The sequence below is a fragment of the Cebidichthys violaceus genome, unplaced genomic scaffold (assembly GCF_023349555.1).
Source record: "Cebidichthys violaceus isolate CVI_PGR_0920_01 unplaced genomic scaffold, fCebVio1.0.p SCAF_11, whole genome shotgun sequence".
Classification (NCBI taxonomy): Eukaryota; Metazoa; Chordata; class Actinopteri; order Perciformes; family Stichaeidae; genus Cebidichthys; species Cebidichthys violaceus.
In genome coordinates this window covers 13828081-13845585 of record NW_027176274.1, presented here as the reverse complement: position 1 = coordinate 13845585, position 17505 = coordinate 13828081, and the positions used below count along the sequence as shown (strand labels likewise).

Below are 17505 nucleotides of genomic sequence, written 5' to 3'. Positions count from 1 at the left end.
GCAGACCCTAGCAGGGTCCAGAGCAGTCATGTGCTCAACCTTGTCCTCCCATAACACAGACAGAGGGACAGGAGAGGAGTCCAGATCCGGTATCAACATAAACCAGCTGGATCAGATCAGTGGATGAACTGTACAAGGAGTTTCCACCTCTGCTTGTCACATGCGCTCACTGTAGTTGGACAGGAAAATCAGACTGAGCGAGAGCATCCAGCGGCCGAGTGGCTGGTCACTCCCGGACCATGAAGCTTAGCGTTGCGTTGTTTTTTGCGGGGCTCTTTGGGGCGTTAGCAGCTGTGTTCATCCTCCTCTCGTTTGGAACTGATTACTGGCTGCTGGCCTCTGAGAGTTGTCACCCGAACCCGGATGGATCTGTTGGCCCGGGTGGTGTGACCATAGAGGTGGGTGCTGGACTTCAGTTATAATGTGTTGCTTCTTTGTTATGCCTTGAACATTAGTTATCATGGTCATATGTGTAACCCCACTAACTGATATTAGGTCAACTGTTGGGCCATAGACAGTAATTTTATTATTTTGTATAGTATTTAAGCTTTAAATGGTGCATTGTGAAGTTGCACATTTAAACTAGTATCAAAGTCACTTCTTTCTATTATAGGAACTGTGATCAGTTGCTCCAATCATTCTGTCAGTAGATAAACTGCAGGGTGGAGAGGCATCCCTGTATAGGACCTCTTCATGTAATCAGACACTGTTTAATGTAATGTGTGTGCAGCTATGCAGTGATTGAGAAATGTGCCCATGTGATAGAGATACAAATTCCAGTAGTCCCAGTGGTATGATACTGTATTGAATATCACTGACTAAAACATACCTAGCTTCTCATAGTGGGAACTGAAACTGGAATCGAGACATGATATCACTACATTAAAACCAGAGTGGTAGCACGTAGTTTAATTCAATGTATTATTTAGGTTTAATCAATCGTAATTGACTAAAGTATTATTTTTTAGTGCAATAACATGAAAAAGCAGTATGATTGTTAGCATCATGCAGCTCTGGTACAGTAACAGTGTGACCACCGGTGATGAGTTTTTCCTGAATGGGAACATCCTTGGCTTGCATTCTACCTTGGCACCGTACCAAACCTACATGAGGTTAGAGGTGCTGGCTCAGCTCGACCCTTGACCTGACTAAGCAGCTGCTCTTTGCTGCTGTGGCGACGCACTGTACACCTGCCTCGCATGATCTGGTGACAGCTCTCAGGCTTTAATCACATCAACAGATACCATGGAAATCCATCCATACATCTGCATATACAAATCCTACTCTGCAGACCTTTTTAAAGTCAGAATAGGATAGGCAATAAATCATTATTCTATCTTGTCCTGCTTCTTTCAGCGTGGAGACGTGGTAATGCAGGAGGGCACTGGTGGAATCACTCTGTACCATGAAGGTTTTTTCTGGAGGTGTTCCTTTGGAGGCAACGCGGGTGATGACAACCTGATGTGGACGCTCTGGTTCAGTAAGATAAGATAAGATAATCCTTTATTAGTCCCACAGTGGGGGAATTTACAGGATTACAGCAGCAGAGTGGATAGTGCAAACAAAACACATAGGTGACACATGTTGTTCCGATAGTTAACCCATGTACATTTTCTTGCTGTTGGCTTAACTTTATAAATGTTTCCATTTGATGTTCTATGAGTTATATGGGATGATGCATGAACAAATATGTGTTACTTTTTTTGGCAAAAAGAAAGACAAAGAAATGTACAGTTTGTTATGCTACATTGTGATGTTACAAATGTTTCCGGAGTTAAATAGACCTGGACAGAACAGATTAGAGGTATAAGTCTGTGTTAGAAATCTTGTCAACAAACTCCAGATCCTCTTGATTGGTCCTTTTCTCTGTCTTCTGAAGCCGATGAGGGGAAACCATTGTCCTCCAGCGATATGCTTCCTCAGGATCACATGGCATCACTATGCAGAATAATAATATCAGTTTTTGATTTGCTACTATTCTGTGTATAAAACTTAAAATAATGGTAGAAATCCTCCCATGTGACTGTTCATGTGATGTTATTCTGGTCTTTTGTCAGGTGATAATGGGTCATCTATTTTCTGATGGGGACTTTGAATGGTGGGTCATTGTCAGAAAAAGCCTCCGGCACTGAAGGGACCTCGTGAGGGGCTGTGGAATTTCACATGGTGGAAGAGAAAAGAGAAAAAATATAAATAACATAAGACAGAAAGTAGTACTATCATAACTTTTTGACACTGTTGACACAATTTAGTCATATCCCAATCTATGAGAGACTTGATGTAACAAAGCAAATTGCCAACTGTGTTTGTTTACTATTAACATTCAATTTAATTTATTTTCTGTTTTGATTTATTCCATCTCTTTCCAGCAAATCAGCCTCACTCAAAAGTGTGCATGCACGCCTACCTCTTCCCATTCCCTGTGTCTCATCAGACCCACAATGCCACAGAGTATGATACGGCCATAAGTAAGTGTCTGTTTATCTATTTAGATTTGCCTCTCTGTACAGATTAATTTTATATTCCTCAGTGATACGACTGACTAACATTTCTGTTGTCCAGTCTACAGAGGCTTCTGGAGCATCTTTATGCTGATTGGTGTGGCAGCTGTAGTGCTCGGTGGGTTCTTCATCATCTGTGCTGCTCCGTTCGCCAGCCATCGGTTGTATAAAGCAGGGGGCGGCCTCTTCCTGGCATCTGGTGAGGTTTTAAAATTGTTTGATATCAGTGGTGGAAAGTAACCAAGTAAATCTTTGAGGTACTTGTACTTGACTTATCTCTCATTTTATACTTTTAGCTAAGAACTAGTACATTTCCAAATAAGGATGCTAGATGTATTATAGGTTTATGAAATATAGCCTATTGCATTGTATTAAACCAGTGGTTCCTAATCCTTTTTGACTTCTAACACTTTTCAAAACAGCAGTGTCTGGTTGGGACCCTTTTTCACATTTCAGATATCTACAGTATGAGTTGTTAGAAGTTCCACAAAAGAGACATTTCCCCTGTAGACTCCTCAGATGATTTACTTCAAATTACAGTTTGAGGGACAAAGAAGAAACATTTGAATTTCATAGAAAGGCAAACATTTGAAAATAATCAAACATTCACATTTATGTGGCAGAAGAACTTCCTCTTTAGACCCCTCAGAATTATCATGTAACCCTTTGCTAAAAGCAGCCACACCTTCTGCTCAGCCACTGATGCAAAACTAATAACAACCCAATAATGTCATATATAATGAAATATAACTCACAGGGGCCATTTTCAACAGAACATTGTATCTAGCTGATGATACTCAGCTTTTAGGACTTTTACTTGTAATGGTGTACTTTAACATTGAGGTGTTGGTACTCTTACTTAGGATCTGAATACTTCTCCCACCACTGGTTAAATATACATTTTTCTACGCGTTTGGATCCATTGGTTTGTATAAAAATCATCATCTCTGCGTCTGCTGCCCTTCTCTTCACCAGGTCTTTTCCTGCTCTGTGTGGTGGTGATGTACGTCCTGTGGGTGCAGGTGTTGGATGTGGTGGATGTCTACGTAGACCACCAGCGCTCTACAGTGTGTCGAGACTTCCAGCTGTCCCTCAACTATGGTCTGTCCTTCATGTTTGCCCCCATCGGCATCTTCTTCTGTCTCCTGGCCGGCCTTCTTTTCCTCCTCATTGGCCGAACCATCCAGATTCATTACCACTGACTTTAAGCAGCGACAGGTTAGAGGAAGGGTGGGGGCTTGAAATGATGGTTGGAGTGTTTTTAGTTTGTTCCAGGATAAAATCATTGCAACCACTGCTGAGTTCAGAAATGGCATCGTAATCACTCCAGCCTGAGCTACTTTCAATTGAGCTACGTCATAGTACACACAGTTCTGTGCTATTCTCAATAAGCCTGCACCAACAGTATAAATACCTGTGGTGCGTAACACTGTGGTTTGAATCTTGTGTGTTTATGGTAGTGAGGGTTATGAGTGTATGTGCAAACGATGAGCATTTATTTTGTTTGCTTGAGAACAAGTTATTCTAATATATCTTATGCTTTGTATAGTGTTTCAAAAATAATCTCAACAAAGTGCAGAGCAAGAGGCTTATAAAGTGGTATGATCATTTTTTTATATTCTGCATATACAGTAATGGGCGTTTTGGAAAAAACACCTGGCAGCAGCTTTTTGTGCAGTCAATTTAAAGGTTAAAGTTGATATTCTACATTTTTGTTGTTGTCCATGAATCCTGTGAAGGGACGAAATCCAAACTCTTTGTTTCTCCAAGCCCACTAATTTATATTCAAGACATTTAATTTAAAAACAAATCAAAAAACACTCAGCTAAATATGTTTCTCAAAGAGCACTATAGTTCTCTAGCACATTTGTTGGGGGACTATTTTTAGATGCAGCCTCATACTCATTTCATATTCTGGTGAGTATTTACACCAGCAGGAAGGCATATTTGTATCAACTCAGTATTATCTGCACCACGCTGTGTCAGCGCTAAAGAAAGGCCTGGCACCCCACATTATCATTCTGTTGTAATAGAAAAAAACACTCTGGCTTGTTAGTATTTTTTTTAAATCAATCAAAGTCAACAGCAACGGTGTCCTCGCAAAATAGATGGGCAATGGCAGGCTCATAAACACTCTTCATCCGGTGAGTCAGACTAACTCAGTATGAACTGAAAGCTATACTGTACCTTCATCGTAATAAAGGAACACGTCAAAGGCTTTTTTGAGGACGTTTTTCCTTTTCTGAAGCAAGGTCAAAAAACTGCGAAACTGCGCTGTTATTTGTTTTTTACTGTTTAACCAGTTTCTTTGTTCAGCACAGCTGAATCTGTTTAGAAATTGAGGTTTGAATCATTATTTAGTTTCATGTTGAGAGTATGTAACTGTTATGTTCATGTTGTTGGGCTTTTGTCTTCTGTTTCTTCTAAGTGTGTTGTGAGGTTCTGACACCATATCTGCCCACAAAAATGTTTTCTTTTTTCTTTTTTCTGTCTGCTAATAAAAATGATGACGGGAAGGCAAGCTTTTTGTCACTGTACCAGAGCCAAGAATTGTGAAAGGATGTGTGCTCTGGTGTCCAGGCTTCAGGTACCTCTAGCCAAAATCAAGAATCCCATTACAAGATTTCTTAAACAATCTCATTATGAGGTGGGACCCAAAGCAAATAAACTACTGGCAAAAAGACTGCAAAAACAACAGGCAGACTGGACAATCCATAAGATAAGAGATACGGCTACAAATCGAATATCCTATGAACCCAAGGAGATTGAAAACATTTTCAGAACTATTATCTAAATTTGTTTAGCCAACCTCCATCTGCTGACAAGGACCAAATTAGAGCTTTCCTAGAGACACTGGACCTACCAGTAATTGGGAAAGACCAGAATGACCTTTTGACTTCACCTATTATAAAAATAGAAATAGAGAAAGCTATGGGTAGACTGAAAACAAATAAATTCCCTGGCACTGACGGTTTACCAGCGGAGTGGTACAAAACGTTTAGTGAACTACTCCTACCAATACTTGAACCATCATTTAACTATACGCTGGCCCATGGGGAACTCCCACCATCCTGGAAGGAGGCTGTAATAACAGTGATTTCTAAGGGAAATAACAGTGACACCTGCTCTGGTTACAGACCTATATCAATACTTAATATGGACTATAAATTATATACCTTGATTATTGCAAAAAGGTATGAGCACTTTATAAGTGATATTATAAATGAAGACCAGACAGGCTTCATCAAGGGGCGCCAAACTCAAGATAACATAAGGAGAACCCTACATATGATTGAACATATTAACCATAAAAATATCAATGCAGCCTTAATAAGTCTTGATGCAGAAAAGGCATTTGATAATGTCAACTGGACTTTTCTGTATCAGGTACTTGAGAAAGTTGGACTAAATGAAAAAGCTATTCAATGTTTTAAAACACTTTACCAAAATCCAACAGCAAGGATAAAAATAAATGGCAGTCTGACAGGCAGGGATGCTGTCTTTCACCAACTTTATTTGTAATTTTTATAGAGCCTCTGGCACAAGCAATTAGGCAGAATAAAGACCTTAAAGGGATAAAGGTCGGAAAAGAAGAACACATCATTGGGCTTTTTGCAGATGATGTGATCTGTTATTTAGAGGACCCTGAAATATGCCTCCCTATATTAATTAACCAACTTGAGACGTTCGGCTCTTACTCTGGATATAAATTGAACTTGTCAAAAACAGAGATTTTAACACTGAATTACAAACCATCCGAAACTATACAACAAACACTTAACTTAAAATGGAGTTTGAAAAGAATGACATATCTTGGGGTAACTATAACAAAAAGTATTGATGATCTATATAAAGCCAACTATATTAAAGTGGATCAGGACATTAGGAATGATATGGAGAGGTGGGCTGTTCTTCCACTAGATCTCAGTTCACGGATAGAAACTATAAAAATGAGCATACTTCCAAGACTCCTCTATTTCTTTCAATCACTACCAATCGAGATCCCTGTGAAACAATTTAGAGCCTGGGATAAAGTTATTCCAAGGTTTATATGGAATGGCCAAAGGCCAAGAGTCAAGTACGAAACATTACAGATTGAAAAATATAAAGGGGGCATGTCATTACCAAACCGTAGGGCATATTTCCATGCAGCTCAAATTAGACCAGTAATTTATTGGTGTACCAATGACTATGAAGCAAAATGGAAAAACCTAGAACAATATGTAGAAGGAAGGGAAATTCAAAGCCTTATTGGAGATAGAAATATAGCAAAAGATTTACTTGAACAGATGAATGTTGTCACCCGATTTACGTTAGAGATGTGGTTTAAAGTGGTACGAAAATATGGATTAGAAGAAGAGCTCAGGCTTCTACGATGGATAGCCTATGATAGACATTTTATTCCGGGTACTCTCGGATTTAAACAATGGATTTCATATGGAATAACAGCAATATGCACAGTTATTAAAGATGGAAGTGTTGTGAATTTCCAGGAGTTGAAAGACAAATACTCACTAAATAACCAGGACCACTTCAGATATTTGCAATTAAGGGACTTTTTCAACAGAGAAATAAAGCACAAAATGAATTTGGATGAAAATGAAATAATTCGAACCATAATAGGAGTTTACAACTCAAAGAAATATAGAATCATATCGACTTTATATCAATATCTGATGGAAAAATTAGGAAATATAACATTTTATGTAAAACTGAAATGGGAACAAGAACTTAGTGTGAATATTACAGAGGATGAATGGCTGCATATCTGGAGGACACAACAGTCTTCAACATCCTCGCAAACTTGGAGAGAACATTGTTGGAAGAATATAATCAGATTCTTTATTACTCCCCAAATTACAAACAAATGTCTGTTTATTGTTCAACCATGCTGGAGGAAATGTGGGGCAGTAAATGTAAACCACTCCCATGTATTTTGGCTATGTCCGGAAATTGTACAGTTTTGGGGAAATGTTGATACGGTTATCACCAAAATTCTGGGCTATGATATATCTAAGTCATGTATGTTTCTTTACTTTGGTAATATGACAGAAGATATTGTGTTAAGAGAAGACAGGTATCTAGTAAAAATTCTGCTAGCAGCTAGTAAAAAAGCTATTACGAAGAGATGGCACATGATAGAACCACCATCACAAGATGGATGGTTGAAAATTGTGACTGAAATGTATGATATGGAACTGCTAACTCACAGAATAAGAGCTCAAGAGGAACGATGTCGTGAGAAGTGGGACAAATGCACGACGTTTACATAAGAACACCTGAATATTTCTCAGGATTGATCATGCCTTTGAGAGGACAGAGCAATCCAGATCCCTTTTTATTTTTTTCTAATTTTTTTTTTTTTTTTTTTTTAGTTATTTTTTTTTCTTTCTTGTACGTACGTATGTATGTGTTAGTGAAAAGGCAAAAAATAAAGTGTGAAAAAAAGTCCCATTTCAGAGAAAAATTGCCTGTGCAAATAAGTGGAAGAGGCTCTTAAGAGGAAAAAATAAACGTGAGCTAATGCGACAAAAAGGGAACATTTCAGTCAAAGGACCATCGTTATTTAGACCATGTAATTCTAGTGACATAAATAAGTCAGACTAACAGCAATGACCAATCAGAGGACCAGCTTTTACACATGGAATACATTTGATTAGTGCAGGCAATTCTACAATGAAACTGGATCATTGTAACAAAGGTCTGGAAAAATACAAAACATTCAACTAAAATACCACAAGAGGGCAGTACTGTCTCACTAGATTTACACACCAACCTACACCCTGATAGGCGGAAATCCTATTTTGCTTATCTCGAGTCTATGGAGTGTATGTGGCGTTATGCATTTAATCACAATTTCAGAGTTAGGTTCTGTAGATGAAAGAATTCACACCTTGGCTGACAGACGGATGGTAATTTCACTCATGAATGGAGCATTTGATCAGAATCTGAATGGACTTCTGTGTCGATTCTCATGTGTCTGTATCAACTCTGTGCCTTTCTAGCTTTATAATATGCTTATCATACATAAGGAAATGCATCTGTGGTTTGCAGGGGGGAGCGACACAATGTAAGGCATTGATTACTTTGTGAGATTGACTTTGCCTTCACAGAAGACACTTAGGAAGGAGATTCACACTTCCAAATTCCTGAAATTTCCAATTGCTGTCCGCACTCTGTGTAAGAGAAGCACCTTCAAATTTCAGCTCAGCCACATGAGAAGCTACACCGAGGTAAACCACTGCAGGTCATAAGACCGGACCAAAGAGGTTGGCAGATATCAGTAAATTATGAGATAAGATCACAGGATTTGTCTTGTGTCAGGTTGGAGTGGTCCTTTCATCCAAGTCTCCCTGAGAAAAAAGATTTTGGCTGGTGGACATCCTGGTTTAAATGAAATCCTAATAAGATAACAAAATGTTTAAACAATCTCAATCCATATCCAAGTGAGAGTGTGTGAGAGAGGGAGACAGGGAGAAAGAGAGAGAGAGAGAGAGAGAGAGAGAGAGAGAGAGAGAGAGAGAGAGAGAGAGAGGTTTAATGCAGGTGTGGTACAGGCTACCTTCAGAAGAAGCTGGGCCTTGCAGTCAGTAATGTCATCAGACAGACTCCCAGCTGAATTCAGCACTGTTCTGCATGATTGCCCATGATAATTGTGTGTTGATAGGGAGCGCCCGAGATGGAGTATAATTTCCACTGAGAGATTCCTAAACAAATACCTGTGCTCAGCAGAGGGATGGAGTGCAGCCGGAGGTGAGCAGGAGAATAGCGGATGAGGGGAGATAGAGGATGAGAGGGTAACACTTCCAGAGGAGTAGGGACAGGAAGCAGCAGTCTCACTGCAGGTTCTTAAAGTCTGTTCATGATGGCCATGCAAGACACTGAACTTCAGGAAAATAATCGCGAAAATCTCTTTTAGATAGACAGCATAGCATAGCATAGCATACAGTAGCATATCATAGCATAACATAACATGACATGACACAGCTTAGCATAGCATAGCATAGCATAGCATAGCATAACATAGCATAACATAACATAGCATAACACAACACAACAGAAAATAACAGCATAGGACAACATAACAACAAGCGTTTATCTTCACTTAAGATATTTATTCCAAACTCTTAACACAGCAACACACCTACATGATACAATTCGCCAAATCATTCATTTCATGTTTCAGTTACCTGTATTAAAAAAAATAATATGAAAGTCATCGTTTTTTATAATTCAGTTTTCTTTTACTGTAAATCACTTAACATTTTTGGTTGACTGTCAAATTTGTGTATTTCTGGAAACATATATCTAAAAGTGAATGAGTCATCTTTACTGTATATATTGTACAGTAGAAAAATAGTGAAGTGACAGAATTGATGTGGTAACAGCTGTATGAGCAACATGAAATTACTGCCAATGATCAAAAAATAATCCAACACACTTATCCTTTGGTTCCAAATGTGTAAAATATAAAATTAAAAAATATGACAAAAAAGGCCCAGAATGGGAGTAAACGTCAGCTCAAGTCTCCAAAACTCTAAACACATTTTCTGCTTTGCACCCAATTTGCTATTCTGCTTGGCACTTTTTTCAACACACTGCACACAGTTCTCTACATAAGAAACAGGAATCTGTCATCAAGTCACTTGTTTGCCATTTAAAGCCATGGACCAACTGGCCACATGTGCCACCTGGCCAAACACCTAATTGCTTGAATGTCGACTCATCAATCAGAATGTAAGCACTATAAAAAAGACCCCAGGTGAGTCCTTGTTTACAACACCAATGGAAGCCAACATTACAGGAAGAGGCCGGTTTGAAAAAATGTGTATTAGCAATTTTAATTTAATTGTAATTCACACATTCTTTTTTCTCCACGAATGATTTTCCTGTGTTTATGTACTATAATCTTTCAGTGCAAAATGCAACCTTTGGAAATACATTGATGTATTGATTGTAGTTTGTAACTGGTTCAAACAGAATCAGATGGTATGAACTGTGCGTGTGCCATATGGTGACAAAATTGGGTTTAATTTTGAATAAAGTATTTAATTTTGCAAAAGATTTAAGATGTTCCATTAATTATGTGTGTGATTTTATGAAATTATATCTAGTGTTTTCACAAAAAGAGCCATTTTTTCAAAATTGTGCATTAGAAATTGTAAGAAGCTGTAAGGTTTTGAACATTAGGTTTTGGTATTGGATAAGGTTGAATGTAATGACAATTAAAGCATTTTAGAAACTTGTTAACTGAGAACATATTACATCAATAACAACATGTATTGCATTAATGGTATGATCCACAACAGACAGATGTTGTCCTAATTGTTTTAATTGAGAGTTTTGAAAATGTGACTTCTTATTGGGCAAAAGTATGTTAGCGGTTGTAAAAAACGCGTCTTATTAAAAAACTTAATACAGTAATAATCGTTATTTGTGATGCACCTTTCAAATCAAAGTTAATATAAATAGTGCTTTATGTAAAAACATGCTAAACAATGAAATAACATAAAATAATGTATTTTGACAAAATAAAGAAAAAGTTAAAGATTCCTGCTGGAGGTTCAAGTTTCCACATCCCTCTTGTACAAGTTGCATATTTAACCGAGATCGGTTTCCAAACTAGGTGTGATGTCACAGAACCATGCTTGCTCGCACGCACACACACACACACACACACACACGTGCTAAACAGATGAATGTGAAAACCGATTCCTATGTCAAACTGCACATACATCATTCTGTGCAATGAAAAGTCAAACATCCATCAATAAGCAAAACACATTTTTGAGAGGGGGGTCTTTAGAAGTGACTCTGTGAAAAAAAAAAGTCCACCTAATGCAGAAAAACAAATCTGTAGGAAGTAGATTTTATTAGAGATTTAGAGGAAGGCACGATGAAACAGACTTTGAACAGTTGCAGAGTTGGGGCCCCTGAGAGCGAATGCGCCTTTAGTTTGGAGTCTAGACGAGGGCAAGGCAAGGCAAGGTAAGTTCATTTGTATAGCACATTTCAACAACAAGGCAATTCAAAGTGCTTCACATAAAACCATTAAAAGCATCAAAACATAATGCAAAAGAAAAGGAGATTTAAAAACAATTAAGAACATTCATTGAAACATTAAAAACAGTCATTAAAACACTAAAAAGCTAAAAATAGAATAAAAGTTGCAGTGCAGTTTAAGAAATAAAATACTGTAGAAATGCAGAAATTGATTAATATCCTTGAATGTGGTTCAATCAAAGGCAGCAGCATACAGAAAAGTCTTCAGTCTTGATTTAACCTCTTGGACCCTAGAGCGATTTTTAGGAGCTGAGGGTCTCAGCAGACCTGCAGCTTTCTGGGACTTTGTTCCAGATATGTGGAGCATAAAAACTGAACGCTGCTTCTCCATGTTTAGTTCTGACTCTGGGAACAGAAAGTAGACCGGTCCCAGACGACCTGAGGGGTCGGGATGGTTCATAAGGTAGCAGCAGATCATAGATGTATTTTGGCCCTAAACCATTCAGTGCTTTATAAACCAACAGCAGGATTTTAAAGTCAATTCTTTGTTGGACAGGAAGCCAGTGCAAAGACCTCAGAACTGGAGTGATGTGATCCACTTATGGGACTGCTGCCAGAGTTTTGTTGCAGGAGCTGAAGTTGCGTGTGGGTACGTGCTCTATAGGCACAAAAGCTCACAAATGTGTGCTGGAACAAACGGCCATACGTCTCAAACTTTACAAACATTAATAATATATGACAATCATAGTTTTGGCATCTGTGTAAATAAAAGAAGGTCCACAGAGACGCTGTGGGACATGTTGAAGTCCTTCTCTCGTCTGGTTGAGATAAGAACATAAGTTTGACTCTCAGTCAACACTTGTATATTTAACCTTGAAGGAAGTTCAAGTTAATTGGAAAACACTCTTTGCCTGAGTGCTCTTACCTCACGGCACGTAGTGTAGTTATCATAGCTTATCTTCCCAATGTATCATAATCCCACATGACATGCAAGTCAGATTTCATCCAAATCTGATTACTTTCATCTTTCGGAAAACGCAAAGTATTTGAATTGCATGAACAATATGGCAAGTCATATTACACGCTGCTTTCCTCTTTAGAGATAGTTTTACATAATTTCCCATTCGTTTTGAAATAATGAATAGACAATGGGCTGTATAATTGTGAGAATTTACAATTCAGAGGACTACGTTGTATAATCACCATGCATAATTCAAAGAGTTGAGCGCATAGGTCACCGGTGGCAGTGGCACAAAAAGTAACTCAGGTCATCACACAAACAGTCGAAAATCAACACTTCGTATTGGTCCTCTGCCTGAGAGACAAAACGAAATCTCTTTGATAAGAAAACTTAATTCTTCAAGATCATAGAAGAAATATAACAAAGTACAAGCAGAGCATCCAATTATCTGTATACCTCATATATTATCTTTTCAGTTCCAATAGAGACTGTAAGTTCAGAGGAACTCACTGATGTGCAAAGAGGCACCGGGGGTTTAAAAACAGGTACTACATAGTTGGCCAGTGAAAGCTACACCTGTACTGAGTGGATCCTTTCTGCCCCTCCAACATCCTCTGGCCTCACACCTCAGTTTGTGCATATAAATTACATTCCAAAGTGTGTATGGATAGCCCTTGTTCATACTCAAGGTCTCTTGTTTCAAAGGCATGCTAATGTCTTTCACAGTGAAACTCCTCTCAGCGGCCCTCTTTTAACTGCCAGAGCAACTGTGTAGGAGATGATTGGGACTCTCCAACCATCGTTCCTCTTAAATATTCATACATTTTAAATGACACATATATATCCTCAAATCCTAAACAAAGAGATTTCATTCAGGACTGGGTTAGAGACTATAGCACTTCAGAGAGTTTTGTCTTTTTCACTTAAATTATTATTGTGGGTGTTAAGTATATTAATAAAATCTTCCTGTATGAACATCCCATGCTGTTTGAAAGATCCATACTGTGTTAGCACCCACTATGCAAATGTCTCACTTTTAAATTATTTCTTTGGAATTGCTTTGTTTCAGCTCCGTATTTGGGTATAACTTCCCCTCCAGCAATTAATTAATGCTACGGTACAAACAGCCGATGGATTCGATCATGAATATTCAAATCTACCTCTCGCATATCATTTCTTATGCAGTGTTGTAGCACAGGGCGTTTGAGAGGCAGACATCAGGGCTTCAAAGCCAGTTGGTGTTTCTGCGCCGTGGATCTCTGTCCCCATCTGAACAGTAAGTCAGTCCCCACATGTATTTGACAAAGTGAGACAAGATATCATGCTGAAATGTCACATTGTATCTATAAATGTAATATTTTTCACATTATATTATCTGTCTCTTAATTTGCTATTTGATAATTATTTTTTTCCAAATATTTACACTACTTTTCTATTGTTTAATTTAACTCTCATTGTCCACTTTATTAGATACACTTGTACGGTGTAGTAAAGTCTACTTTTATGATTCCGTTTTTTTTTTTACATTAAATTATATGTTTTAGCATTGATGTCATGATTAGTGATGGTGTTGTACTTTACTCTACAATTAGAAAGACCTCTCAATTTAATGTAGTCCATCACCTTTAACTGTGAGCTCAATTGTAAACATGTAAATTAATTTACACATTACTTACCATGTCAAAACTTTTCTTACAATGTCAACAAAACAAAACTTTGTGAAAAAGTGTACAGACTATACATATATAAATATACATGTATATATATATATATATAACATTTTAGGGAACAAAATGTTTCAACTGTATATTTTTTTATATCCTCACTCACAGGCTCACTTCACGCAGCTTTACACCTTTGATTCTCCATCCAGTGCGTCTCAGCGGTACAATCAAAATGTTGTTCCGTTCTACTGAATCACAATCCCTCTGTAAGTTTTAATGTTACACATGTTTATTAATGCCATTTTACAAGAGGGCACTGTCATATCTGTTAGTCTTAAACATGTCAGCATGCGTAAATTAATTCAACAAAATAAACAAGCGCAAACACTGTTTACCATATTTAATAGAAAAGAAATATAAAATTCTAATGTAACCATTCAAATGATTTCTACTCCCTTTGTTTCACTCTTCATGTGTATTCATAAGAGTTGCTTCATATGCAACCTCACTTCATTAGAGTAACATTTATGAAAATTACGTATTATGTATTGAAATTACAGCGAAGCAAACGCGGGCCTATTATTAACACTTGAACTACATCTGTACAGACATTAGAGTCATGTCGGCTGGATATTAACGTAGGTGATGTCTCGCTAAAGTTGCAGCTCAACTACACTTCTTGTGCTGAGATTTAACAACACTGACATGAACAGAAAATCATTCTCATTGTTTAAGGAAATATATAACCTACACTGCAGTAATATGGCTCTGATTAGAGGAAGATTAAAGTTGAAAAAGGAAACAAAACAAGAGGTTCATTTCACAGTTTTCTAACTATAGTAGTTTAAGGGCAATAATTGAAAACACTGTTAAATACAATTGTGCATTTGATGTACACAGTTCTAAGGCATTCATACAAAAACAGACAGTAAATCAAATCAAAAGATACAGAAAAGCAGTATAATATAAGGCAATATAAGGCAGGCGATAAACTACAGAAACAGGCTTTACCGTCTGATTTCCTTTTGAAGTTTTCCAGCAGCCTTGACGACAAACAATCCTTTTCTCGCTTGAAGTTTCAAATTAAAGCCTAAAGTTAACAAGAGTAACGTTACAACGTCCCTTGTCTTCACCAACAGGCTTCATGTGTGTCCTCATCGGCTGCTGCTGTGCTTTTATACTGGTTTAACTTGCAAAATTATCCCTTTGACCCCAAGTAGGGCTGACATTCCTTGAAAGTAAAATGTTGTGCGGAGAGTGTGTGGTGTTTGGTTTTGCAATGGTAAGAGTACTTTGTATTAATTGAAGTATAATGATATCCCTAGCTTGGATGTTGGGGAAAAGAGAAAGCAGTGAATAATGTATCTCCATGTAGATAACAGATGAATATGTTCATATATTCATTTATTAATTTATACGTTTGAATTGCAATTTAGATGGCCCTTATATTTAGTTACTTAGCTGTAAAACATCTCTCTTTTAATGTCATAATACATATGTTTGGTGTGATAGTTCCAAATTTAGGAAGACAAGGAGGATTTCAGCATCTGTGTCATTAAACTAGAGACAAGTTACACTCCACTTCTCTGTTGAAGATCTGTTTTTTCCTCACTTTGTCCTTTTCTTTACAGTGTCTTTACTGTATCACCTTCCTTCACTTCACCCTCTCTCCTTCTCCTCCACGTTAATTTATGAAGAGAAGAAAAGCCCCGAAAAACACACCACAAAGTTCTGAAAAGTTAAACAAAGTATTACAAATTAAAGAGGAAATGTCAGCTGAGGAGATGCTGTTGAGCTTCAGGCGGTTGAAGTCACATGCCAGAGGGACCATACGAAGGCTGGTAAATGTTACCGGTGATAAATAAACATTATTTAAAAGATCTGTCATCTCCAGTTAGAACGTAGCCGTGGTTCATTTGCTTCGCTGCTCCGAGGGTATAAGGAATATTTAATCACTCTTCTGAATGATATGAATAATCACAGATATTTTCTTGAAGCCACAAGCACACACACACACACACACACACACACACACACACACACACACACACACACACACACACACACACACACACATTAATGATGACTTGTGCGCTGATGTTTAACGATTTAAGATTTACATACTAACGATTTGAATTTGTGTGCATGTAAAAACAATATAGTTTAAATGTTACATGCTCTCACAAGAATAATCTGTACAAAGCTATTGTTCAGACAGAGCTAAAGATAATAGTGTTAACCAAATGATGGATTTTTGCAACTCATCAATAGAATATCAGTGTATTTTTGGTGCCTAATCAGCAGATATCATTGCATTTCTGTCAAGAATAGGTGTATTTTATTTAAAAAATTATAATAATTCCATTGCCAAGACCTCATAAGCCTAGACATTGAAAATGTATGTATTTGGAGAAAAGACAAAGGAAAACTAATTGTTCAGAGCCATGGCATTATTTGTGCATCCTAAATCAGATTTACCAACTAACCCTCTTGACTTTATAAGACTTTCCTCTTTAATAACGCTTATGGTTAGGGCTGGCTCGGGTTTGCCTTAGTCCAGCCCCGAGATACTCTGCTATAGGCCTAGACTGCTCTCTCCTCTTCTCTATCTCCTTCTGTATGAATTCATATCCCATTAATGCATGTTACTGACTTTGCTTCTTCCCCGGAGTCTATGTGCTTTCTCGCCTCCCAGGTTTCCATGGATCGTGGTTATATCTGGACCCTGGTCTTGCCTCCTGCCATGGCTCTGCTGACACTCATGCTACTATTATTATTAGTCACATTACTGTTACTATTGCCGATACCATTACTGCTTTTATTATCATTATTATTCTACTATACCGACTGCTGCTGTTATTATTATTATTAATATTATTTATCATTATTCTGCTTACTACTCTCATTATATGAATCATTTATGTCAAATGCATTGCATGTGTTTTAACTCTTTTATGTTGATCATTCTGTACACATGACATCTTCTCTCCATTAAAGGTTTTTTTGGGGGGGAGTTTTTCCAGTATTGATGTGAGGGTCCCGGGCCAGAGGATGTGTCGTTTGTGAAAATTTGTTATTTTGGGTTATACCAAATAAATTGAATTGAAATTGAATTGAATTGAACTCCTCCCCCTGTATGAAAGGGGCTATATAAGCAAAGCTTGTATTATTATTATGTAAAAGGGAAGCTTATGCCACTGAAAATTAAAACGCTACTGTGCAACTTTATTAAAAATGTAAAGTAAAGCAACTAAATTGATGTCAGACTCTGCGGGATGGGAAATGGATTTGGTTACTTTGCTGCTCTGTTTGTATTGGCCTCTGTGTAACCCCAGTACCGGCCTCAGCAGAAGATGTCATGCCAGTCTCTTGCCCA

General features: G+C 37.7%; 1 protein-coding gene across 1 annotated transcript; it reads left to right on the top strand.

Annotated features, from left to right (window-relative positions):
* Window positions 1-5017, top strand: tmem182a (transmembrane protein 182a). The gene is made up of 5 exons (XM_068704989.1): window positions 1-398; window positions 1357-1480; window positions 2370-2468; window positions 2563-2700; window positions 3477-5017. The coding sequence occupies exons 1-5, from the start codon at window positions 240-242 to the stop codon at window positions 3701-3703; spliced, it is 747 nt and encodes a 248-aa protein (XP_068561090.1). The 5' UTR covers window positions 1-239; the 3' UTR covers window positions 3704-5017.
* Window positions 5018-17505: the final 12488 nt, after the last annotated feature.